Source organism: Carassius gibelio, chromosome B2 (assembly GCF_023724105.1).
Source record: "Carassius gibelio isolate Cgi1373 ecotype wild population from Czech Republic chromosome B2, carGib1.2-hapl.c, whole genome shotgun sequence".
Taxonomy (NCBI): Eukaryota; Metazoa; Chordata; class Actinopteri; order Cypriniformes; family Cyprinidae; genus Carassius; species Carassius gibelio.
This window is the reverse complement of record NC_068397.1, coordinates 26,105,303-26,132,468: the sequence shown is the minus strand read 5'-3', so window position 1 is coordinate 26,132,468 and position 27,166 is coordinate 26,105,303. Positions and strand designations below refer to the sequence as shown.

Here is a 27,166-nt window from a genome sequence, read left to right as displayed (position 1 = left end):
AACAGCTGTCAACATTAGAACAAAAGAACAATTATTGACAATTCCAATTTGGAAAGGAGATTGTCAAATTTGGGGCAAGTAATCAAGATTGGTGGTCAAAGAGATGCACAGCATGACCATTACATGTAAATCCATGATAGTAATCAGGATCACAAGCTCTTTGGATTGACTTCCTCCCACCTACAGAAAAGAACCAGACTGAAATTCCTTTAGGGGACCTTTTAACCTCTGGTCTCCACAGAACATGTCCTTATGTCAAAGAATGGCACAGAAACTGTCTTCTACAGATGTAGATGCACCAAAATGAACTCAAAAGGACTTTGACTTCATTGCTTAACTCTATATCATATATGTAACCCACACATTTGACTATCATGTTTCTAATCACTTACTGTGTATGTCTTTTTAATAACTATAGAATAGCTTAATGATTCATATTCATATTTAGTATGCGTGTGTTTGAATCTTCTTGCCTGCCAATCAATTATTTGTCAAATGTATCATATTCTTGTTATAGGAATCATGTCCAAAATTATACTCTGCACGAGAGGAGAAATTCGGACCACGTGATTGATAAGATAACATTTGATTTATGGATGGGAATGAGGAATATACAACTCACCGAGCAAAGACAATATCTAATTGGTTAAGACACCATTTGGGAGGTATCCCACATCCCGGTTTAAATACTCAGGACACCATAAAATTTAGCTTTTTATCCTTTTTCTTTTGCCTTTAGTCATGCCTGCCTTTTAGCTCTTTAGCTTTTTGGTCATGGCTTGTAGCCGTGCTTTTAGCTTTTGTTTTTTGCGTTCTTTGAGTGCCATTCCAGCGTGCTTTGGCCCGCACACTCGCTGCTACTTAGCCACAATGAGAAGAAACGCCACCTAGTCTAGTCAAACTTTTCTTCTATTCTTTTACTTCAGTTTATTTTATTTTCTGTTGAGAGTTTCAGGTTCTGAGTTAAGTTTTGCCTAACACCGTGTCTCTGAGTTCGACCTCGAGTGCCCGTCTAAAACTTAAACCGAGCCCACAACTCCGCATCTTCAGCCAACACCCAATCATTGGTTTCCCAAGACGTCACTTCAAAGACTATTGAACTTCCAGCCAATCAGCAACCTTGGGAAACCCCCTTTTGGACAACAATAAAGGGAACCTCTTTACACAGGCACTTTACACTTAATGTGTTTAAATGCCAAGTTAATGTCTTAAAATGCTGATCTTGTTACTTTACTAATTAATAGTGTTATCACTATATTTGGATTTTAATATCCATTGCAGAGTTTATGTTATATGTCTCGTTCAGTAAATCAATGGCCGACTCAGTGATCAGCCGTAAAACAGTGATTCTTTCCAAACTCCCTATTAAATTGTAAATGATTCCCTTTGAGCTAAATTAACCTGTTTCCCTTAATATTTCATACCTTTGATCAAATAAGCCCTGGGGAGAATATGAGAAGTTCAAATATGAAATAATCTTACCGACCTCAAAACTCTGAATGGAAGTGTATAGGCCTATATAAAATACTACAGTGGTAGTATTATGTATCTGGATATATAGTTTTTTTAATATATTTTTTCATTTATTAAAGACACAATGCATGACTGCTGCAGAGAATGAATGTAAGTGCAAGCCTGACGCCTATTTTCTGGCAAGCATTGTTATTCTTCACAAAATATACAAGCCTAATTGTATGGTCAAGATACACAATTACAATTTATTTAGGACCAATACTAATTTACTGCTAAATATACATAAATAGCATCCTCTAGGGTACTGCTAGACCTGAAGTGAAAATCTTTTCTGGATCGTCCCGAATGAGGCACAAGGGTAAATTAACTCTGACTTATATATTATTTATGGAACATTATTATACAAGCCATAATACAAATTGTACAGTATTGATGTAAATATGGGGTCCTCTAAAGAAGCCATTAGTACAAAGATTGTTTTAGGTTGACTTTAATTGCTACAAATGCTACAAAAATTGTTTCATGTTCTTCTGATCATAGAAAATCAGACCCTTCACAATGTGCTTAAATAATAAGAGTGTGTGAGCAAGGTAAAGTACTACAGTAACTACTACATCCAAAAACAAGAATGTTTTAATTTTACATTTGAGTATTCAATATTCTATACTCTATACTAGTATTCAATTTCTATAGTATTACTTGAAACCTAAATAGAGCGAGATAAATTATTGGCATTGTAATAAAGATAAAATAACGAAAATAAGTATTGGTTATATTATGAAATAACATTTTTGCATACTGCCCACCCATTGTGCTAATTTAGTACAAATATTCTTTAAGCCATGACTAAGGTAGCATTAAAGTGTTTATGTTCTGAGTCATGTAGTTCCTGTTGTTTCTCATAAATGTTAAGAGCACTCAGGCCTTCCATTTCTCAATTACTGAATCATGTAATCTCACAATTACTTTCTTCCATACGTCCATCCATCTCTATCACTATGACAACAGCTTGAATACTGTTACAGGAAATGGTCTGTCTCACTGCTCTGATGTTCAAGGACTGCACTCATTCAACAAAAACTAAACTGAGGCAGCCTTTGCTACCATGGTGCTGCACAGATCAATCTAAAACAAAGATAGCAACCAGGTAAAGAGAACACAAAATGAGAAAATCAAAACTGTATCTGACAGGAGAGTGTCTCTGGAGCACCGTTCACCCATTACTGTCATCATTGATGAATGCTGAACAAAAACAAACATCTCTGATAAATACAATCTGGCAGGCTCAACACAGCTGACAAAAAAAATGTCAGTCCATGAAGGCTGGCAGAATTAAAACTCCTTAACAACCCAACACAGCCCAACATGACACACAAGAGTTCCTTGCTTTAGATCAAAATGGTGCTGAATTATAAATCACCACTTGTAGGGACCCGAACCTGCAATCTTTTGGTTGTCATCCAAAATCTCTAACCACAATGCACCTCTCCAGGTTTTGGAATGGAGCAGTTAACTAGAACATGAAGCTGAAAATAGTCTAACTTGACAATATTACACAGACTCAAAGCCTTCAGGACACTAGAGATCAGGAGTGTGAGTCAGGCTGTGTGGGTATCAGAGAAACGGGGTGCTGATACCTTTGCCGACAGGCATCAAGATGGTCTGCAGCCCTGAGGAAGCACTGCCTACGCTGAGTTGCTTCAGCTGATTGGCTGGGATGGTGAGAACCGTCTGCTGGGAACTGGACTGAGCTGGATGCAACTTTAACATACCTGTGAATGAAGAGAATCATGGTGACGTGAACCTAAAAAAGAAAGCATTTCAAGCAATGCAAGTAGGGGTAGATGGCTTGAATTATCCAAAATGTGCAATGTAACATGGTTATTTAACATATAAACCATTTTTCATTTCACATATTGCAATCGTTACTGTGAAATCTGATGTTATAAGACTTTGACATATCACCCACCCCTAATTAAGTGTTGATAAAGATTTAATTCACTCTTGAAACTAATGGACAGAGGCAATTTAGCCAACAGATGGAGAAAAGACATTTGTGTTCCAATTTAAGAGTAATGTAATCCAATGTAAGAGTCTGTGAGAGCTTTAGCTGTTTTAGCTTTAGATTTTTTTCAGTGAAATTTCACAGGCCACTGTCTACTGTCGATAGTTTAGTGATGTATGAAGCACAGCTCACACAGAAGAAGTCACTTTAAAACCAAGCAGCTTTCTGTTTATCAATATGGCAAGTTTGCATGACTAACTTGAACCAATTGGAAAATCGGTGAAATTCCAGGTGGTGCGGGCCCGCGAAAGGTGTGCTCATTTTTTTTTTAAACAAGGGGGCAGCTCTAGACAAAAGACGACTGGTTACCTGAGATAGTGGCAGTAGTTTTCCCGCTGACCGTCCCTCCACTTATCAGTGACGCTGCAGTGACCAGTGATGGGCTGGAGCTTTTGGCTCCGCCCACAACAGACGACCCCACCCCCTTCGACAGACTAATGAGAGGCATGTTGACGCTCTTTGCGACTGTGACAACAGAGGCAGAACTCTTTGCTGTGTTGGTGGCAGAGCTGGCACTCTTGGCCGCACTGATCACCGCAGCTTGACTGGCAGCTACAAGCACAGAATGCTGCGGTGGTGCTTTTGCCGTTTGAGGGAACGGCTGAGAGGACGATCCTCCAGCGGCTTCTGCTGACTGTACGGGGAAAATCATTAGAGGGGCTATAAATGGACAAAGTGACTTCAATATATCAGCTTTGTGATGGAGGCACAACACAATGAGTTTCCAGCATGAACATTTTTCATCTAAGTTGAAAGCTGTAGGTCAAAGCTACAGAATGATCTAATCATGGAATGTGATTTTAGTCCAATAAGATTTTCGTAGGGAAGGATCTACACTTCTTGATCCGAAATCTCCTACCTGTTGAGAGGTGAGTGTGGCACTGGGTGTGGATGGGGTGGAGCTTGTGGCAGTGATGACGCCTCCAGTCATTCTCAGGGTTGTTGTGCCAGGTTTATTCAGGTGACTTGCTGCACCAGCTGTTACCATCTTCACTGAACCATCTGACAGCTTCACCTGAGAACCTTGAGACCCACCCACCACCTGTCAATCAAACATTTAAAGAAAGAAGTTGAAAAACTTAAACCCAGCAATCTAAGACATATGTTATTCCTACCAAAGGCTCTGGTTTTTTTAGCGATAAATGAAACTGTAAGCCTTACTATCACTCCAAAATGTAAACAGGGCTCCAGACTGCGACGTTGCCCAACTCATAAGCTCTGCCATTTCTGTTGCATTTGAGAAACATCAAATGGCAAACAAAACAAAAGCGAAACTAAACCATGCTACATTTCAACTGCACAGCGCAGACCGTTAATCAGCTCGAACCGTATCCAAACAAACTTCCGAGCTCAGAACATCTTTACTCTGGAGACAAAGTTGATTTCGCGACACTGTTACTGCACAGATGCAACAGTGCTGCGAGATTCAGTGAGAAGCATCTGAATTCGCAGCACAATGATAAGGTTACTGCGAGGTCTAGTGAGAATCATCAGAGACAATTTATAAGAGACATGCCACTTCCACAATCTTCAATACAACTATATAAGGAAAACCCGTAACGGCAAAGATGGCGGTTGTATTCACATGTCCCGCCCCTCCAGCTGGAAAGCCAATTATCTGCTTTTAACAGTCAAGTCGGGAAACATTTAAGCCTATCGTCTGGTTCCACTGACATGTGCGCACAGTTGAGGAACCCTTATGCATGCGTAGTAAAAGTATAACCTGTGCGGCAAAGTCATCAAACTTTTTCAGCGATTTTTATCATATTTTATTGCTGTTTCTATACATGCAGTTTTTATGTCCCGGTGATCAGTGAAAGTGCCCATTCATTTAGATATAGGAGCCTGGTCTTGTTAGTCTGAAATAGCTGCCCAGAGGCATTTGCCAAGATGGCGGCCGAGTGGCACGACTTGCCTAAAAGGACTTTGGAATCATTCAAATGCTAATGCTAACTGTAACCATGGTGTTGTTGTAGAAATAGTCAAATGCATTATATAAACAATTTCAGGGTTTGTACAACCTTTTGTGAGAGAAATTCAAGCACTTTTCAATGACTTTCAAGCATTTCACACATCTATTTCCAGGACTTTAAAGCTATAAGATGATCCAGTTTGAATGTTATTTTTAATGGGATGAACAAAATATACTTTGTGGTAAACAAACACTTGTGTAAAATGTATAAAATACATAAAATCACACTTAAAACCAGTAGACAGCAGCAGAGGATCACCTATTGGCTTATTATTCATTAATTTTTACCTTTTCTCTATATTTTGAAATTATAAAATCACTGTTATGATAAAATATAAAATCAAGAAATCAGATTTTGTCAGAATTTTGAATTTTTTTGTGTATGTTGTAACTTTCTTCAATTTGCTACTAAAAATCACACATAATCACTCAAGTTGGTCAGTTCCATATGCTAGAAAAGTTATGGTACATTTAAGAGTGGAATATATAAATTTTGTCTAAAAACCTGTTACTGTTAATAAAAGTTAATTTCTATGCATCTTAACTTAACTTAAAAGTAAATAAAACTACCAAATCTGCTTCTGGCGCCACCATCTAGAGAACCTAGTGGTGCTGGTGCCACTGCCCTCAAATGTTAGTTTGTAGCTCTAGTAAATAAGGAATATTCTATTGAACAACACAATCTACAATGAGATTCTCCTAGTCTCTTTTTAACAGTGGTTTCGGCAATAACAGACTTTAATATTCATGCCAATACAGCTTCACTGGACTTGAAAAGAGAGTGAGAAAAAGACTGCAAGTATCTCCCTTACATAAATAACAGAATATGCAGTTTTGCAAGCTTTAACTTGTTTTTCACACTCATTCTCGCATATCTTTCCTTCTAAAGTTGTTTCTCTCTTGCTCTTAAGCCCACAGTAAATACCCTCCATCAAACAGAAACACTCCACCGTGACTTCCAGATTACTGAAGTAAATCAGGCACTGATCAATATGTATGGTCATCTTACTGCATGCAAACAACTTCCAGTAGGTAGTAGTAAACACCAGGGGAAGAGATTTGATTTACAATTCACCTGTGCTGAGGGGTATAACGAGAATTATAATAAACTAATGAGCAGAATTAATGGTACCCTATGTGCTCCACTTTATGAAGAGTATGATTTATATGGATAATTAAGCAACAAGAAGAAAGGTGTAAAGAGAAGGAAGGAAGGAAGAGAAGCCCATGAGTGTGTGTGTTTACAGGTTGAATTACAGCTCAAATGTCAGCTGCAGGCATACTCATTTGCCTTTATCTTATAATCAGGAAGACACACACATACACACACAGAGAAAGGGCTCTAGAGAGTGTGAGCTCTTCAGGAGAGGCATTGTGTAACACTAATGAAAGTACAGCAAGTTAAAGAAAGAAAGAGATAAAGCAAGATCAATGAGATGGAGAGAGAGCAAGAAATCGATGATGAAGAGGGAAGAAATCATGGCAAACCCCTGACCACTTTTGCTTTTTACAGTAGGTAAACTGATCCCACTCCTTCTGAGTCACTGAGAGTGAGTGAGTACGAGATTTAACATTTTATTTCTATATTTTTTTGAAGCTAACTTATTATTGTTTTAGCTAGATAAATTAATTTGTGGCTGAATACATCTCTGCTGAATTGTTATCTACAGTGCCATGGCAAAAAGAAATGCCATTTTACAAAACTTGTGAGCTTGCATTCTGAATACAGTAAAAAGTTAAAGTGGTCAGGTACTGTGAAATAAAGACAAAACATCTGCCATCTGCATTATCTGCACCTAAAATAAAACCTACAGCATGACCTGAACACCTGTGCAATCCAATAGATTATTATAACATAATATTCTCTAATTATATTAAACATTGTAATTTTTTAAAATATCAATTAATAATATATACATAAAAAATTACATATCCCCGTAGCTATATAACTTCAAACAGTAGAGGGGGAATATCAAAGGAAAGAGATTTTATGTTATTAAATCCTTACTTTGTTACACACCTGAGCCAATATGGCTGCCTTCTGTCCAGCTGTGACCCGAATGGCCTGCTGGGTACTGGATGCAGGACTGGATGGCACGTGACCACCAGAGCTCTGTTTCCCAGAGCCCCCTGGCTGGCCAACCAAGAACGTGCCCTGAAAAAACGTAATAGTGACTTTGTCAGCTTAACCCAAACTGACAGTAAAGGCTTCTGGGATGTGTCTGTCTTTGACTGGACACTGTTTTAACATATTAAACAGAGGTCATTAAAATAGTATGTAAGAGTAACTGAATGAGTCTATTTAAAAAAGTAAGAGTACACACGATCAAACTAAAATTGATTAGATTGAACTAAACAACTAGTATGTCAGGATCAATTCTACTAGTTAGTGCATGTCATAAATTATTTACAGCAAAGACTATTACCTGAGGAGTCTGCTTGAGGATGTAAGAAGTGTAGGATAAGTTGGAAGGCAGGCTGCCAGACCCTGAGGACCCACTGGAGGAATGTGACCCTCCAGAACCAGAACTCTGAGACTGCTGGCCTACAGAGAGAGAACAAGATAGTTAGATATTTATCTGAATACAGAAAGTGACAATGAGAATGTTCCCAAATTCATAACACATATGTGTCTGACCTGCACTGTTTGAGGCTCTCAGAATGGCTCCCTGTGGGATCAGCAGCAGTTTGCCTTTGCCCGATGGGTTCTTGCTGTTGGTGGTCAGGTAGAGTTTGGTACCCGGAGGCAGATTAGCCAGGTTTGCCAGGTTATTTGCTGGCAGTTGTAAGGTGGCCATAACTATATAAAAAAACAACAACAACAATTAAACAAAAGAGAAACATATATCAGGAAATAGTACAGTGTCAGAGAATAAAGGTTGAATTTGGATTAGGTAAATTATCAGTGAATATGAACTTGATCAGTTCCTCATTGAATGTTTTTGTCCTTGACAGCACATGGCAGCTATATGTTTTCACTGTACATGCGCTATCATTCAAACAAATTTAATCCTTTATTTATCAGGGAAGCACTAAACTGATACCCGATAATATTTAAAAATTTATTAAAATAGAAAACACTCATTCAAACGTGAAAATTTGCAATACAATATTACTTTTTATAAAAACAATAAATGTGTACACAGCTTCATTTTGGTGTAATCTAAACTGATATTATAAGTGGACTCATATGATGCAAAAACATGGAACCTATAAAAAAAAAAAATTCAGCAATACAGCTTAAATCTATTTCTTATACCACTAACAAGGTGTCTATATGCATCCACATATAGGTGTTTTTAAAATTAATCAAACTAAACCCTGTTTCCCCCTGTGGTGGCAGGGAGATACAAGTGTCTGACTGAATAATGGTGTTTCCTAATGGTTTAGTCAGCATTGCGGTACAGCCACACACACTTAGTTTAGCCCTGTGAAATTTCCCTCTCAGCACAACATTTGCTGATCAGCCTGACAAACACTTCTCCAAACACGCAAACAAATGTACAGTCTTGTTCCTTCACCCACACACACACACACACACACACACACACACACACACACACACACACTGTTCTGAACATCTTAATTAACTTCCCTGGCAAGACAAATGCTTCTCAAACCTCACCTTCTAAAAATGAACACATGCACACTTTTATTTCAAGATTCAGATACACATCTTTGCATTTACACAAACAAGCACCTCCCAAACCACAATCAAAAACGCTTTATTCACATTTATTGGACCAAAATTTCATTCCACATAGCTGCATATTAAACATCAAGTTCTAATTGGTTGAGGCTGTCAATTTATTTAGCTTTCAATGAGGATAGAAAACCTGATGCTGACAACTTGTCACGTTTCCACGTTACCCTTAGTTATCTCAAAGGAAACACACAAGATCACATCAATTATCTGGGTCACCTTATGGCATGATGATCACGAAAAAATGTGTACACCAACCTCCACTCTTTCCACTTCCTCCAGACCCACTTGCTGCCTTGGTAACAGCATGCCCCTGCTGTCCCGTGATGCCGCTTGCACCGCTGCCTCCTCCACTGACGATTGCTTTAGCGACACCCTGTGCTACCACTTGCTTTGGGCCCCCCACCTTGGACATAGAGGGGCTGGACTTAGCGACCAAGATCTGCCCGCTGCTCACAGAGACCTGTTTGACAGCGGAGCCCAGTGGAATCCCCAAAACCTACAAAAACACACACACACACACAGTTACTCTGCAACTGAAAATACTTGTAAACTGCACAACTGAACTAACATAAATCAATAAATGTAACACTTTTGGTGTCCTTTCTATATACACAATATTTACAAATGTTTTCTCTACTCAAATTTTTTTTATAATCAAAACAGATGTGTAGTATATGTTATCTATTAAGTCTTATTTCAATATGAGAAAGTTATACACATCTCAATGTTGCTCAGGCTGCAGAAATGCTGATTAGTGGTTACACCTCAAAGATCTGAAAACATTAGCGCTTGATCAAGAAACTTTGTCTTTAAAAATAATTTATAATAAATTTGTAAAGATCCTAAAGAAAATTGCTTCACTTAAAACCAAGTGTTCTAAGGAGTAATGTGAAAAATATGCAAGACGTTTGCTGAAGACTCTTATGTAGAGTTTGAAAGTTAAGACTTTTTTGCGCAGAATTTCATACTGTATATGGACAGTTTTTAAACAGGATGTACGAGTGACTTTGACTCTTAGGTGCTAAAAAAGGCTGGAGTAAAGAGTAGGAGGTCCACAGAGACACAATGGCCTGAGCTATGTTTAGACCGCATGACCACAGCACACTCCAGTTTCAAAAACTCTCTCAGACAGGACAGCTTGCATTGAGGAATGAAACTATAGAAATACAGAAGTGAAGTATAGAACTAGCTAGATATTGTTTTTGGACATTATAGATGCATCTGAACAATCTTTGAGCTATGATGTCCAAATATTTAGGTAAGCAGCTCACAAGGTACTGAAACAGGCAAAGAATGGAACAATAGGGTTTGGTTTGAAAACAGTTTAAGATTAAAGGAAAACACCACCGTTTTTCCATATTCCACTATGTTCTTCCCTCAACTTAGATGAGTTGATATGTACCTCTCTAGTGTAGTGTTTGCACTTAATCGCTGTAGCACATGGTGCCAAAATGTCAGCATTTTTAGCTTAGCACCACTTCGACCTCGGCACAATTAGATCATCACTCCTGAAAACTCCCCCAAACTACTACCAATAGAGCAGGTGTGCAGGGAGAGGGAAAGGGAGAGGGAGTTTTCAGGAGTGATGATATTATTGCGCCGAGGTCGAAGTGCTGAGAAGTGCTCTTCCGCCATAAATTATATTTATAATTTTTTATCCGTTTACAAAATCAACATGTTTTATTTTGTGCCACCATACTTACTCGTGTAACTACTCATGTAAATAGGGAAAACATGGAAGTGTTTGGCGGCTTCTAAATTCATCCCTGTTTGGATCCTAAGGAATGAATGGTGCTAAGCCAAACACTAACATAGTGGTGCTGCACGCTGCAGCGATTAAGTACACACACTGATACAGGAGAGGTATGTATCAACTCGTCTAAGTTGAGGGAAGAACATAGTGAAATACGGAAAAACAGTAGCGTTTTCCTTGAAAGAGTCAAACAAATATTGAATATAAACAGTCAAAAACATTAAACATTATCGCAGTGGTAAACCAAAAAAACTAAACAAAAGAGCATTCATAAAAACCTTGCTGGGTGTGGCACCTCCAGTCCCTGCCCCACTCTGTTTTTGCGGCGACATGGCTATCACGTGACCTCCCTTCACTGTCACATACTGTTGTGGCTGCTGGGAAGCTGCTGTGGAGATGACCTGTTGCTGTGGTGACGGCTGGGAGGACACCTCTCCTGGTTCTTGCTTGATTATAACCTTTAAACAGACAGACAGACAGAGGGAGAATTTTTATTACTCTGTGCTTGTCATATTACAGCGAGATGTGCACTGAAAAGCCATCAGTTTGATTCACGATTCAATTTCAACCAAGATATTTTGCAGAGATATTGGGCGTGTGATCCAATCTGAAGTTAATATAGTGAATCACACATTCCCTTGGGTAGGAAAAACATATGCTTCTCTGAGTGAGAGGCTGAACATTGAGATGAACTCCGTGAACTTGAGTTGAGATTCACCTCTCCAGCCAGTAGCACACTAAATCTAAATCTAAAATGTAAACCAATGCAAACTCCATCATACAAAACGCACATAATCTCAACATCACTGTCATATTTCTCATACAAACAACAGTAAAAACACTCACACACTGTAACCCTGAACTAAACTCTAAAATGCAAAACTTACTTTTAATTTCTTATCTTTTTTTTTATTACTTTTTGAAAGTTTCCACCCTCTGTCTTCGATATTAGCTACACTGTTCATTCTTTTAAACAACACTGTATTAAACTTTTAAGTATTCAGACAAAAGTTTTTGAGATTATGTACAGTACCATCCAAAAATATTTTTAAAAGAAATTAATTTACTTTTATTCAGCAAGGAAGCATTAAATTGAACAAAAGTGACAGTAAAGACATTTATAAAGTTTTTTTCTATAGAACATTTTAAATAAATTATGTTCTTTTGACAATTCTATTCATCATAGAATCCCTGGGGGGGGGGGGGGGGGGGGCGTATCATAGTCTACAAAATGTTTTATCTAAATAATAATTCACAATATCAATGTATTGAGCAAATACTGTAAATGTGGGCTTGGTCAGCAAAAGATGATTTTATCAAAAACATAAAAAAAATCTTACTGACCCCATACACAAGCTAAAATTATTTTTGACTATTCTGAAGAAACATCTGTGGACCATTCCCACTGCATGTTTACGTATGAGTGTGTGTGTGTGCTCTGGGAATACTTCAGTCCTCTGCACAGATCACGCCACAGATAGATGTCCCATTTTTACACCTTCACACATGCACAGCTGCTGCAGACCTCTTACTGCACTGCCTGACTGTAACTATTAATAACTACCGGTGTTAATTTAGCCCACAGTGTACAGAAAACATTGAAACACCCTCAGAGAATAACCCAGATAGAACGACAGAGAGAGAGATAATCACCTAATTTGAGTCAGTTTTTCCTCAGTTCAACAGAGGGACAGACAACCTATTACTGCTTTGGTATGAATGTAAAGAACAGCAGAACCCATATTAATAGCTCTATAGAACAATGACAGAGAAATTAATCTCCATTTAGGGGTGCCTTCCTCTCAGAAATATGTACTGATTCATCATGCTAATCTGCTTGAAGGGGAATTGATTGTTCCACATTGTTTACAATAGCCTACATCTGTATTTTATAATTTGATTTCACTCACAATACCCACATAATTTCTACTGATATTCTATTCTCATCCACTCACCCTTTACTTCAGGTGCCTTGTAGGAACAAGAGTGAGATGCTCACCACTTTAATGCATGGTATTAAATCAAAAAGACTGCTAAAAGGAGGCAAAGCGCATTAACCAGAAGGTAAATTCTTCTGCACAAGTCCTGAACAGAGAGCCGGGCCACAGCACTTAGACCCCAAACTTCAATCAAACGTGAGTTGCACTGAATAAATCCATTCACCGAGAGAGTCAATCTCACCTTGACCCCAGAGGACAGGAAGCTGCTGGTGTGAACTTTAGAAGCAGGCGATCGGGGACCATGGGCTGTGCTGCTCTGCTTGGTCGTCGGACTGCCTGAGATGAACACGTGAAAACAGCAGATATAACAAATATGTAATACACTTCAGAAGCTTAATGGAGTTTAACTTGATATCCGGCATTTGTCAGCAGAGAAAGGTCAGTTGGAAGATCGAGTTATGACATCGTCATTAAAAATTACAAGGTGTTGAGAAAAAATAAGCAAATAAATTAAAACGAAGCATTCATGTATTACTCATTCACAATAAAATATTTTTTTCTTGCGGCAAGATCGGTCAAAACAAAAGAAAAAATGCATTTTATGGACCCCTTTCACAAGTAGGGGTGCTCCCACTGATCGGCTACTGATCACAATTGGCCAATAATCGCTTTGGGATGATTGATCAGCGGTCTCTTAAAAGGCCAATCTCATAAAACTGTTCTCAAGCTGATGACGCTGACTTGAGAGGTTTGGCTCGACATGCAGTGGCAATGTCTCAGTCTCTGTCTGGTGCGGGTAAAATAATTAATGCTTTAGGTGAGGTACAATTAATATGTCTTCATTAAATAACTGATTATGAATAAATTAACTGAATAAATTACTGATAAGTAATTTGAAATGAATGAAGCTTCTAGATGAGACATAATTTCACAAACAGTTAATCAACTCTTTCTCTCTCAAAATGCAAATGACTTCAAATAACATTGTGTCTGCACTATAATCGAGCTGCATGCTGCACAGTCGACATAGCAAATATCAGTAGGCAGTGTTGCATCGTAACTAAAGTTTATAAATTGCATTTTTTCTTTTTAATTCTTGTCAGTGTTTTAACCATTCAACTCTCATGGCACTTTCCTGAAGACTGTGTGCTCATGCACACCTGCAGCACACACACATAATAATGCCAGGTTCACATTACTCCATTTGCAGTGCGTATGTGGTCCATATTTTTTCCGTGCTCATGTTAATGGATAAAGTGTTCACACTGCACACGGTTGCGGTCTGGCAGTGCGTTTAGGAGTGGCGCATCTGCAGCAATGCAGAGACCATTTTTTGCTGCACTGCACAAGCTAAATTAAAGTAACAGCACATTGTTTGTAGTAAATATGAAGATGCATTGACACAAAAATTTAGTAATTACACCATAAATGCATAAAATTAAAGTCTAGTGGGTTTCACAGCCAACACATAGGCTATGGTTTTTTGGCTAGGTTTAAAGGGAAAGAGTACTTTTAGATAGATAATGCAATAATTTTAAAGTTCTCAATTAAAGTTCTTTATGAACCGCAGGATAGATTGTAATAAATATTTAATCTTGTTTGGATCATCACTATAAATAATTCTATACGATTAAAAAAAAGAAGGCTTTAAAAAGATTGGTATAGGTGATCAGATCGGCAGATACTGCTTTCTGTGATCGGAGATCGGCCTCAAAAATCCTGATCAAAGCAACCCTCCCTATTCACAAGCGTTATGAAAAGAGTGTTTTCTTTTACATTAACTTCTTGTGTTTTTGTGTGTCAATTAGACATGTGCCGGTATTCGATTATGCAATGTATCACGGTAATGAATATGCATGATATTGTTATTGTGTGTAATTCTAAATACCATGAATAATTATATATTACAAATTATTCAGAATTTGGAATGCATTTTAAGAATACTTTTCCCATCAGCTGGTCAAAATGCTGTTGTACTGCTGTTTGCTGCTTGAAAGACATGTGTGCAATCTGATGTAAACAAGCATGCATGAGCACATGGGGGAATGTGTGAGAGACATGCTGGATGAAAGCACATTCACTCTCTGACAGCAGATGGCGCTAACCTGCAGAAAATGCAGCCGTTACCCTGGAAACCCCATAAATAAAGCAGCTGCTCTACTTTATAAAAAGTATTTAAATAATTCTAAAATAGCCATTCAGATTTGTGTATTCACTATGGTGTTCATCACAGCACCAAATACATAAATATTTAGACTTAATAGGCTATTTATTTTCAAACATTTTAATCTGGTTTACAACATGCCCTAGATATTGTTTGAAAGTGTTTTGTTTCTTTATTGTTCGTTCACACTTTACATTAGGGCTTCATTAGTTATTTCATTAGTTAACAAACTGCCAAATTCTTCTGAACATTTATTAATCTTAGGTATTCCAATATTTAATAAGTTGTTAAAAACAAAAGTTGCAACTGTGTTATTTAATGAGCTAACAAACTAAGGCTTGTATTTTTTAAACAAAGATTAATAATTTCTGTAGCAAATGACTAAGGTTAACTAATGAGGTCTTATTGTAAAGTGAAACCTATTTATCTTTATAGTTCTTTTGCTCTTTAACCTGTGTAAAACTTTTCAACGTATATATTCTTCTGTATTGCTTTATTGTATTTAAATGTTCAGGGTTTTTTTGTTATAAGAAAAAAGTTATTAACACTATTATATTATGACCTAATTTTTTTTTTTTACTAAATTTCAAAACCGTGATAATACTGTATACTGTGATAAAAGCATTAGCAATTAATCACAACGTGAAAATGTGATACCGGCAAATCCCTAGTGTCAATATATCATGCCTTTCTCAAAGTGCTTTTTGCTCTTTCTCAGGTTTAAGACTTTAGGTCGTTAAAAAATATGAAGCAGAATTTCTGCAAATATTTGCATCGTTTTGGCACAAAGAGATTTCTGTCTGCATCTTCGTGCACAATGGAAAAGCAAGTTACTCTGCAGCTCATTGTTTAACTTAAATGTGTTAAGACTGCAGCTTTGCTCTTCTGTGCTCAATTTCTCCAGTATATATGTGTGAACTGACAAAACAAAGGAGTTTATTTACTCCAAATCTCATAATGCACCATCCCCCAGGATGGTTGGCATGCAGCTTCTTCTCCAGATTCACAGCCTGATTTTCACAAGCTCTGTTCTCCAATAACACAAAGAAAGAGATCTTACAGCTGAAGACATACAGACAGTGATTTTCTGAAGCTGCTCTGACACTCAGAGACTTCATTTAAATACGAAAATGAATTAAAATGACTCAAGTTGTCATCCCGGCACATGACATCCAAGAATAAATAAATTGTGTGCATGTTTTACTAATTAATTCCCTCGATGTACTAAAACATGCACACGATTACTATTTCATTCCCTCGATTTAATGAATTGTTCCCTTGATTTTCTAAATCATGCACACAATTTACTAGTTCGTTCTCTCAATTTATAAATCGTTTGCATGATTTAGCAAATCGAAGGAAAGAATTAGTAAATTATGTGTACGGTTTATAAATTGAGGGAACAAAATAGTAAATCGGGCACACAATTTAGCCTACTATTTTTTCCTGCATGCCATGTGTATGGGGCTCCATACATAATTGTTATTTTAAAGAAAGAATAGTTTAATTTCTATAAGAACAGCTTTATTTTTAAACAAGTTCCTACAAACAACTGAATTAATCAGGACGGTGAAATAGCTTCACTCATCTTCATGTAACACAGATACATTTTCCCTGTAGGGAATCTTCATTTCTGGGCGATGATAAAAGCATGTGGCAGAATATTTTATATGTTGGTTTTAGTTTTAATTCAAAGCAGCTGTTTCTTAGATGTTCAGACTTTATTAAAGCCTCATTTTCATACTGCTGTATGAATTCTACAGAGGCCTTATCAGAACATAGCAGAGTCATAAGAGATTGGCTGTGTATAAAAACCTAGTGAGCTGCATACAATGACAGCATTTTTTGCAATCAAAGATCCACTCAAATAAACTTAAAACATTACAAATTACATTTATAAAAGGTGGATTACAACTTCCAGATTTTCTGTTTTATTATTGGGCAGCACAAATGAGAGCGGTATGGTTTTGGCAGATGAACAGTACTTTGCCACCTGCATGGATACAAATCCAAAGATATCATGTAGGGGAAATACCTCTAGATAAGGCGCTGTTAATCCCATTGACTTGTATTACAAAAGTAGTTAACAACCCATTCATTAGACACACTTGCAAATTGGGGTTTGAAATCAGGAAAAAATATAATTGGCTACTGTTGTTATTTCACTACAATCCATCTCTTCCTGGGGCATTAAGAGATGGGATAACACAATATTGGTATAAAAAGGGAATACAAGTGTTTGGAGACTATATGAGGAAGGACACACTAATCACATTTGAACAGTTGAGAATAATGATTTCTCTTCCTGTTAAACACTTTTTCAAATACTTTCAGGTGAGAAATTATATAAGTACAATACATGGTTATTTAAGGTCTCTCTCTTTACTCCCAATAGATAGCATTATAAGAGAGAAAAAAGGATCTAAAGGTTTTGTGTCTTATATGTATACCAATTTCATTGACTTGTATGGGGAGGATGTATCATCTTCAAGACTTAAATGGGAAAAAGATCTTGAATGTACTTTTGAACAAGACACTTGGGAACTCATCTGTGTAAGTGCTTTAAGGTTTTCATTTAATAGTAGACATAGATTAATGCAGTTCAATATTATACATAGAGTATATTATACACCTGAAAGATTACACAAGATCAGTGATTCATATTCAGAATGTTGCCCTAGATGTAAAACAGAGGTGGGTACTTTATTGCATATGTTTTGGACTTGTTCTGAACTTAAAATCTATTGGAGAAATATAATACAAACTATTGATAAAATTACTAATGTTAAGCTTCCATATGACCCGAGATTTATATTATTGGGGGATGAATCAATTCTTCAAACTGATCAAAGGAAGAATTTACGTTTAGTTAAGATGGCTCTGATAGCAGCAAAGAAATGTATAGCTATACAATGGAAGTCAGAAGAACCTCCTAGGCCTACTGAATGGCTTAGAGAACTTTCGTCCTATGTGCCTTTGAAAAAATAATGTTTAATCTGGAAAAAAAGTCATCAATGTTTGGAAAGACTTGGGGCAAATTTATTGCATATGTGATGTAATTTGGATGTTACTTAGATTGAAAATGCTGATGTGACAATTTAACCCATCTAATATTTATAATGACTTTAATCTCTTTATTATCAGAATTGTTAAATATGTATTTTTTTTTTTTTATTGTTTCATTTGCCTTTTCTTTTTTTTTTTTTACACACCAACTCAATGCCGCGCAATGAGGTTCATTTATGTGCTCTGTCTAGTGAGGATGGGATGGGGATGGAAGAGTGGTTAGAAAAGATGTTAACTTGTAAATTCATACTGATTCTGTAAATTGTTGATGTGAAAAAAAAAAAAAAAATTTAAACCAAATGTTTGAATCATGTCTCCTTCTCAACCTAGATAGCATGTAGGGCATCACTGGCTTGGTTTCATCTTGAGCGTTCAACCTAAAAACAGGGTGTCTGCTAGTTTTAGAAGGTAAATTTAAGTCTTGTTTTAGACCTTAACTCTGCTCCCAAACACTGAAATAGTACTGTACCTTTTGATCACACGGCAATGTTCTTCCCCCGTACGTGAATCTTGTTTATCAGTGCAAATGTCTAAAGATTCTTGAAATCAAAATACACAAGTGAATACATAATTAAACCAAGAACAAATATCTCCCAAATAATATCAGAAAAATCAACCTTTTCATACTTCACCGACCAATATTTCAATTTAGTCATTTAGCAGTTTTAGTCTTATTTATTTATTTTATAATTGTATAATAAATAAAAAGAAAAAAGTTATAATACAAAAAGATTAGATAGGTAGTTAGATTTTTTTTTTGTTTTGCTAAAGTTAGAGGGTCAAAAAAAGATATTTGTTCTTGTATTTAGCATAAACACAAATCACCTTGTTCAGGTTTTCAGTTTTTGTAAGCTTATCTATATTTAAGGATGTGTAGATATTTGTAAATTTTTTACATTTAATATTTGGAAAACGAGCATCTTGTCAGCATTTTTAGCCATAACAGAAATGTTGGAACGCTCATCTTCGGACATGTCAAACACTATACCTTTAGCTCAAATGCACTCATGGTGCCCCACAATGCTGTCTAGACAAACAGCCATTAGGTTTTGAAAATCATAAATTTTCTAAAGCCCAAGAAAAATGACAACTATGATTCCGATAGTCATGGCAGGGAAAATACACATTGTAGAGTTTATGGAATGCGTCTGCAAATTTGTTCCCGTTACGTCCATCTCTAATGGTCACTATGTTGCTTTAGCACCACAGCACAGAGCTCTGACCACCCACACACACACTAATCTTCCCTGAGAGCATGTAGGTGTGTTTTTGTGGAGGCCTGTGTTGTATAGATGTTAACTGGGGTGCCAAGATGCAGTTATAGGTGATGCAGCATTTGCGACAAGCACATCAGTTGTGCAGCAATGGAGGTGGAATTTGTTCTTACTCACACACACACCCACAGAGTAATGTTACATCATCTGCATACTCAACACACTCCTAAAATCTTAGTGATGTGGTCGCTATGGCAACCTGGTCTTATGATGGCCTGTAAACCCACAGCATGAGTCATGAGAAAGAGTGAAGCAAAGAGAGAGAGAGTGTGTGTGTGTGTGTGTGAGAAAGAGAGCACAAAAAGGGAAAAAGAACTAAAGGGGAACTTGTACTTTGTGATTTGGCTTCATCATTCACTCCTGACACTTTCTCACCGTGTCCTCCCCATGCTCGATGCAACAAATTTCTAGAAAAAGTAATTTCTCTGTCCTTGCTATAACTAGAATGTTACTGCAAAGCAACAATGATTGTAGCCAATCACAACTTGTTCGATGTTGTATATAAAGGACATGAAAAAGAAACCTAGAAGCCAATATCTGACAATACCTTGTGGTAAAAGCGACACATTGTTACGCTTGTGTAGGGATGGGGGAGAGTATGTACCTGTAGCTGCAGATGTCGATGCAGCCATATTAATGACTTGGCCTGGTTTGTCCACGATAATGTAGGGGTTATTTATGACTGAGGGGCTGGACTTCAGGTGCACTGGCGTGGATGATGATGTCCGGGGGAGAGGAGAGTGACTAGGGGTGGAGATAGGAGAACCTGGAACACAAAGATTGTGTTTCTATGATTGGATTTATAGTGTGATGCTCATAAATTTCTCATCATGTTTAAGAGCCACACAGACTGCATAATGCTTTACAAAGCAGTTTCTCATCTTTACTATGGTCTGATTTTCTTGTCTTATCTTTATACAACAAGCACACTGAGTGTGATGTTTGGATTCCCCTCAAAATGGCAAACTGGGGACTGACAGGCTGACTTTAAACTATTTTAGAGAATACAGTGTTTAATAAGTCAATGGTAAACAGTGTCATGTTAATGCAGGTTCATGCCAGAGTGAAGTATTTTCTAAGATTTTCTCACACCCTCAAATCTTTGAATGTTATGCACTAGTTAGTAAACAAGATAGAACTGGTAGTGTGGTCATTTTGCATGCCAATAAGATGACCTGTGATTATCCCTAAAAGCTACTGTTTTTCTTTCAGATTTTTTGCCAGATGTTTTTTGTGGATATATTCTTCATACCTTTAATACTCGTTAATTTTAAGTGAATAGGTGAAAAAGTTAAGTTTGGCTGCCACCAGGGGGCAAAACACAACACTCGAACATAAATGTTAGAGATATGGTGGCAAAAGTGGGTGGTTCTTGGTCAGAATGAAATGTGGACCAGACTTTATAAAGAGTAGGTCTGGCAGGGCAAGACTAGGACACATCAGACTGAGCTCCTCTTAGATCTGCTGTCACACACTGACAACAAATCTATAATGCATTACAGAGGAGTTTCTGACAGTCTCCTTTTCTCTAGAAAATCGAAACCTACAGCAGAAAAAAGCGAGGGCGACATGAAAGAGTCTGTATATAGAGGATTTTACTGCTTGCATTTCAACTCTTGCTCTTCTCCAACTTCCTTGTGCACCTGTGAGACTCACCAGACACAATCTTGCAGCTCATCGTAATCGGCTGAAATGATTTCCCAGGTGATTCGGCAGGACTGGGCACTTGTCCTTGTGGAATTATCTTACAGCTGGCTGTGATTGGCTGAAAGGCTGAGTTTCCATGGGAACCGATGGTGATTTTCTCAGACCTATTTGACTGTGAAGTTCGTTCAGAACATGAAGAACGCACCGACTCACTCTTGACAGTCACGCCTGGAACTAAAAAAAAAAGAAACAACAATAAATTTCGTAATCAATAGATCAATTAATTCCTTTATACACAAGTACTAGAATTATCTTTAGGAACCACCTTAAGTTGTCTTCCGAAACACAAAATACATTTTCATACAAGTGACTTGGGCATGGAATGTATAATGCAGGTCTAGTCTTGGATTAATACAGATCTTCAAAACAGCTTCCAAAGCTTATGCATTAAAGTGCAAACATCCTACTAATCCTCTTAATCAAAAGAATCCCATTTTAAAGACACAGTGGGATACTGCATAATTCTTTGGTGTTACTATGTGGCGTAATGTGAGATGGACAAGCATTTGTATAAGGTTTGTCTACCTCTATCTGAGCTGGGCTGATCATCATGAGCATGCAGAGAGTGAGAGGAGGGCTGCCGAGAGCCTTGGGCAGCTGTGGAGGAAGAATCAGACCCGCCCACAAATGGCAGATGAGAGGAAGATGATGATGAAGATGATGACGACGATGAGGGAGCAAAGGGGATGAAGTCATCACCTAATGAGTTTTTGTGGAGCTCAACATCCACCACCTTTAGAAAATAATAACCAGAAAGAAAAAAAAATGTCATTTTAAAGATGAATCAAGGTATATCTGACACTTGTAATAAACCTTGTCATCACAAAATCATTTTAGAACTATAAAACCCTGCACTTTCACTGTGTCCCGGTTGAAAAGTAATTTTCTGCTTCCCGAGTTCTTCAGCTTAAAAGAAACCTTCATCATTCTCAGCATTTTATTTTTTCCTTGGAGTAAACATTTTTTTAAACTTTCTACAAACCTCAGTTGAACGGATAAAACGTTTAACTATGCTATGGCCTCAGGGTCAGAAAGCAGATTTTATTCCCTTTTTTACTTTGCTGAACACAAACGACAATAAATCTTCTTTTGACACTTTCACTCATAACTCCAGTTTTGTGCTTGCCGTCACCCTGAAGACTATGACATTTTTATCACTAGATTCACAGCTGAGACCTTGACTTCTGTTTTTAGCCCATTTAGGTGAGTGACGTGCTCTTTCTTTAAGTTATTAACTGACAAACAAACACATGTCCACTTTCAACCTGTTTTGATGCGCTAAATGGATTCTATATCAATGAAGCGGTCTTAGGTAATTCTGCACATATGTCTACATAACTAAGAATCTGCAAGAGGCCTTTTAAAAAAAAATTATTTAGTACCGTTTGGATAAAACCATTTACCAAAACAGATATTTACATATATTCCACAAGACAAAATAATAACCTAATTTACACAACTGATCAGGCTGTTTCTTAATATTGTGCTTTGCCTCCTCCAGCAGCAATGTCGGTTCACAGCCTTTTTTTGATGGCTGTGCTTCTGCATAGTACGTGATAAAAACAAAACTACATTTTTAGGATCTCTCATCTTAAAATAAAAAGGCTAATTATGTAAAGTTATAAAAATGGCATGAAAACTTATGAATACAGCTGCAGATCATATAAAGATTAAGATAGTGTGTCTTACCGTTTCAGCTCCCAAAGTCTGTAAACCTGTGTATGTTCTGTCAAGCTGAGAGAGAACAAGTAAAAGATAAATAACTGAAACATTAAAGAGCAGTCTTTGCTGCAGAGTATCAAAGAGGTTGATGGGTGGACAAAAGTATATTAATCTGCAAACTATTATTTTTTCTTGAATTCTCGATTCATCTTTTATTTTATCTTTGTTATTTTAACCTATAACAAAAGGGATTGCTTTGACAACAGATAACGGAAAGAAATATCAACAGACAGGGTGCTTTAAAAAGTTTACCATTTCACCTTTAGACTCATAGAACACCGCATAAAATGTTAGATTCGTGCAGACATATTCTATAATGCACAATCTGCACACACAAAATATAAATGGAAACCTCCAAGTAAACTTCACAGAAACAGAAGGCGATGTCATCTACTGTCTGAAATTTCCACAAAAAAGTAAAAGGAAAGATAAAGAGGGAGAAAAGGAAAGATGAAAAGGGCAACAAAAGCGTTAAAAGAGAGTGTGTATGCATGCGGTCAGTAAGTGTCTGACCTTTAAGTGGTGGATGATGTCGATACGTTTGTTCCGTTGGTCTTTAAAGTGAATCTGCACACGGACAGGAAACTCTCCCCACCCTCGACGGGTCAGGTGGAACGGTGGCTCACTAAACACACAAACAGAGTTTAAAGAGAAACTTTCTCTGAACTTGACAAATGCACCACAGGGATGCTCATCCACTAGAAGGCGCTGGCTGTTGTGTGCTGATAATACTTCAAGCTAAAAAACAGCTAAATGAATTAGTGCAAAATATAACAACTGTATATCCAAAGGCTTATGTAAAAAAAAAAAAGGCTATACGGTGTGATGTAATCAAACCAATCCATAAGAGAGGCAAGTAAACACACACCTGACTTCCACGAGGTCATTGGGCTTGTAGCTGGGGTGCAGGAAGAACCAGACTTTCTTCACAAAATGATCGATACTGGGCTCTTTGCGAGAACCTCGAACATACACCATCCATTTATGAGTGGACTGATCATTCTCTTCACGTTTATCAGGGGCAATATACCTGAAAGAGAGCGAAAGAAAAAAACAACAGTCTAAAAATCTAACTCAAATCAATTTATAGTTGCATGCATACATTCACTCATAAGTCGGGGGAAGATTTGTTGATGCCAATGTAAACCTGCCAGTAACTCAGAACAACCAACTAGATGGCTATATTTAAACATTAAACTCTAAATATCACTTTTTTGCAGCAGTTTTGCTAGGTATCCACACAGCAGCAGCAAGGATAAAAGTTCAGTTTATTTGCATATGTTGTGAGTTTCTTTACAGCTCAGCGTGCATAGTGCATTTTCAGCTACCTGCATCAGTAATGTGATTTGTGCACTTCATTTTTAGTTTCTTGGGAAACAAGCATCTGCTACAAACATAAATGTAGAGTGTAGAGCCATTCAGAAACTCTTTATTCAGATAAACAGCTTAAGACGGTGAGTTTTTTCAGCACACCAGCCCTGGAGTAAACAGTCTCATAAAGATCTTTAGCAGCTCTGCAGGCAACAAAAAAGCTTATATCATTGCTCATATGCAGACACACACACTTGTGACACTCTCACATGCTCTCAGTGCATTTTATGAGGTAAAATAGTTGAGGACTGTGTGATAATGTGGAATAAATGAGGTTAGATTGCTGCCTAGGGAAAACTAAAGCATTGCGCCATGTGAAAGTTTATTGGGTTTTGGAGAAATAATACGGTTTCAGGAGAAAGTGATGCATTTAAAAATTAATACAAGCTCAGAGAAATAAATACTGTTTCTCATAAAACCATCTGTCCAAATTACAAACTGCTACCATTCATTCAGAAGCTGTTTTTTGTTGTTATCGTTTGTTTTGACAGAAGAGCAAATAACATTTGCTCAATCAAAATTGAAAACGGTCACAATTCACTCACCCACGTCATTCTTCCTAATAATGTATCGAAAATACTTTTCCATGCAATTTTATGTAGCTCCTTACTACAGCTGTGCTATACTCAAAGTCTTCTGAAGTCATACAATAGTTTTTTTTTTTTAAAGAACAAACCAGAATTTAAGTCTTCATTCACTGAAACCTCTGACATAGTATTTCCCCTTGGTATGTTCACAACAGATATGTCATTTTGCATTCCAACGAAGTCAGTCAGTCATACAGGTTTAGAATGATATTAGGGTGACATAAAAATAACAGAATGATGATGGAATATTCCATTTTTGGTCAACCATCCCTTTAAGTTAGCAGAGCCGAGAATAAGACGTCCTACTCAAGGGCACACCAGAATTATTCCAAGAAAGAGCACAAACATCAGTCAGGATCCCAGAGGTGCTAAATCAAAACTCTCCAGTGCAATAACAAAGATTTAGGCCAGAATGCCTGTGGTTGTTGAAAAAGCTGATCTACACTACAAACAAATGGTAAAATATTCTTCAAATCACACAGGGTTCACGCTATGCATGCAATCAGCTAATATGCTAATATAGTAAAATTAAAATGAGTATTATCTGATCTGTAAAATAAGGGCAAAGAGAAAACCATGATGCTTCATACTTGGATACATTGCCCACAACAATGGTTTTCTTCATGTAGAGCCGAGAAGCCTCATCTCCTGTGGTGTGGTAAGTCCCATGCTGCTCTAAGGATGATGGCACATCAAAAGTGTCCTACACATGGGAATGTAATAAAACAATGTCAGGTATGTTAATGTCAGGTACTGTAGGCATAGAGTAACAGTGCTTTAGCATTTTCAAGCCATGCAATCCCTCAGACTTATGTTCTGATAGTGTGTGGGCTACTAACTTTTCCTGTGTTCCTGCTGGGTCGACGTACACGTGGACCGCTGTCCTCTCTCCCACTGTCCGTCTCCCTCTCCCCAGCCTCCCCGTGTTGGCTGAGGGACTCGGTCTCAGACTGGACCTGTGATGGTGTCTCTGAGTTCTGGTTCAGTGGAGACGAGGAGCGGGAGGGGGAATCCAAGAAGCGTTTTATGGCAGGGTGGTTCAGCACAGATGGGTCACTTTTAGAGGCCTGGAAGCAAATAAATCAGTAATCAACTGTTTGTGCTTAGAGTTAGAGGAAATTTCAACAAAGCAGCAACAAAACTGGAAGTTTGTTTTTCCAGAATGATCAAAACCAGGAGTTTGTTGTCTTTAACATATATAAAGTGCACCAATAATTGCCTACATTTTCAGCTACCTTGGTTCCTGAAGTATTTTCCCATTCATTTAAATCCCATAGAGATATCAAAAAAGTATTTGTTTATAAGTTATGAACAAAACCAACCAGCTTTGAGGTGAATCACACCATTACAAACTTTTATTTGAAGCTAAAAGTATAAAAAAACCTGACAAACACAAAGATACAAGACTGTATACTTAAACTTATTAAGGGAAAGAATTACTACATTCCCACGAAGCATTACGAATTATTTAATCAAATTACAAATGATGGAGAAATATATAATTATACTTTAAATCAATAGTTTTATATATAGTTATATATATCAGAATCAGCTTTTTACGCCTGGTGTGTGCAAACACACGAGGAATTTGTTGTGGTTTTAGATAGATAGATAGATAGATAGATAGATAGATAGATAGATAGATAGATAGATATAAAACAAACATTTACATATATATACAAATTTATTGCATATTATGCAAGAGAGTTTTTGCAGAATCACAGGTAATGTATTTTGAAACATTAACAACCTCAAAGATCACAGTAGGCCTGTCTTTAATAATTTATAAATTACCACTTAAAGGGTTAGTTCACCCAAAAGAAAAATTCTGTCATTAATTACTTACCCTTATGTCATGTGAGCTCTCTAATCCTCCATAAACAGCATGTGTCCTTACACGATTAAGGTCCAGAAACATAGCAATGACATCTGTAAAATAATCCATATGACATCAGGGGTTCAACTGAAATTTAACGAAGCTATGAGAATAAAAAAAAAATGTGCGCAAAAAAATGCAACAATTTGTCTCCTCCACGTCATGTAGGGTTCATGAAGAGGAGACGAATTGTTTAATAAATTCGTAATTTTTTTTCTTTTGTGCATGAAAAGTATTCTACTATCTTCATTAGATTACGGTTGAACCCCTGATGTCACATGGATTATTTCACTGATCTCCACTATGTTTCTGGACCTTGATCACGTAAGGATCATTGCTGTCTATGGGAGGGTCAGACAGCTCTCAGATTCCTTCAAAAATAACTTAATTTGTGTTCTGAAGATGAACTGATGTTTTACAGTGTTTGGAACCACATGAGGTTGAGCAATTAATTACAGAATTTTTTGGGTGAACTATCCCTTTAAAATCA

General features: G+C 37.2%; 1 protein-coding gene across 8 annotated transcripts in view; it reads right to left on the bottom strand.

Moving 5' to 3' along the window:
* Positions 1-27,166, bottom strand: part of yeats2 (YEATS domain containing 2) — a 35,365-nt gene that overhangs the window by 6,233 nt on the left and 1,966 nt on the right. For 5 of the 8 annotated variants that reach the window (XM_052548283.1, XM_052548282.1, XM_052548278.1 and 2 more), the window contains 17 exons: positions 25,640-25,867; positions 25,391-25,503; positions 23,711-23,872; positions 23,356-23,467; positions 22,810-22,854; positions 21,646-21,853; positions 21,070-21,294; positions 20,018-20,179; positions 13,151-13,245; positions 11,248-11,427; positions 9,472-9,712; positions 8,149-8,310; positions 7,937-8,055; positions 7,519-7,665; positions 4,398-4,580; positions 3,848-4,172; positions 3,111-3,245 (listed from right to left, as the gene is read on the bottom strand). In XM_052548283.1, the coding sequence (XP_052404243.1) occupies positions 3,111-3,245; positions 3,848-4,172; positions 4,398-4,580; positions 7,519-7,665; positions 7,937-8,055; positions 8,149-8,310; positions 9,472-9,712; positions 11,248-11,427; positions 13,151-13,245; positions 20,018-20,179; positions 21,070-21,294; positions 21,646-21,853; positions 22,810-22,854; positions 23,356-23,467; positions 23,711-23,872; positions 25,391-25,503; positions 25,640-25,867 (2,842 nt within the window). The remainder of the gene's footprint in view (positions 1-3,110; positions 3,246-3,847; positions 4,173-4,397; positions 4,581-7,518; positions 7,666-7,936; positions 8,056-8,148; positions 8,311-9,471; positions 9,713-11,247; positions 11,428-13,150; positions 13,246-20,017; positions 20,180-21,069; positions 21,295-21,645; positions 21,854-22,809; positions 22,855-23,355; positions 23,468-23,710; positions 23,873-25,390; positions 25,504-25,639; positions 25,868-27,166) is intronic. The other 3 variants (XM_052548280.1, XM_052548279.1, XM_052548281.1) reach the window with 1 other exon arrangement.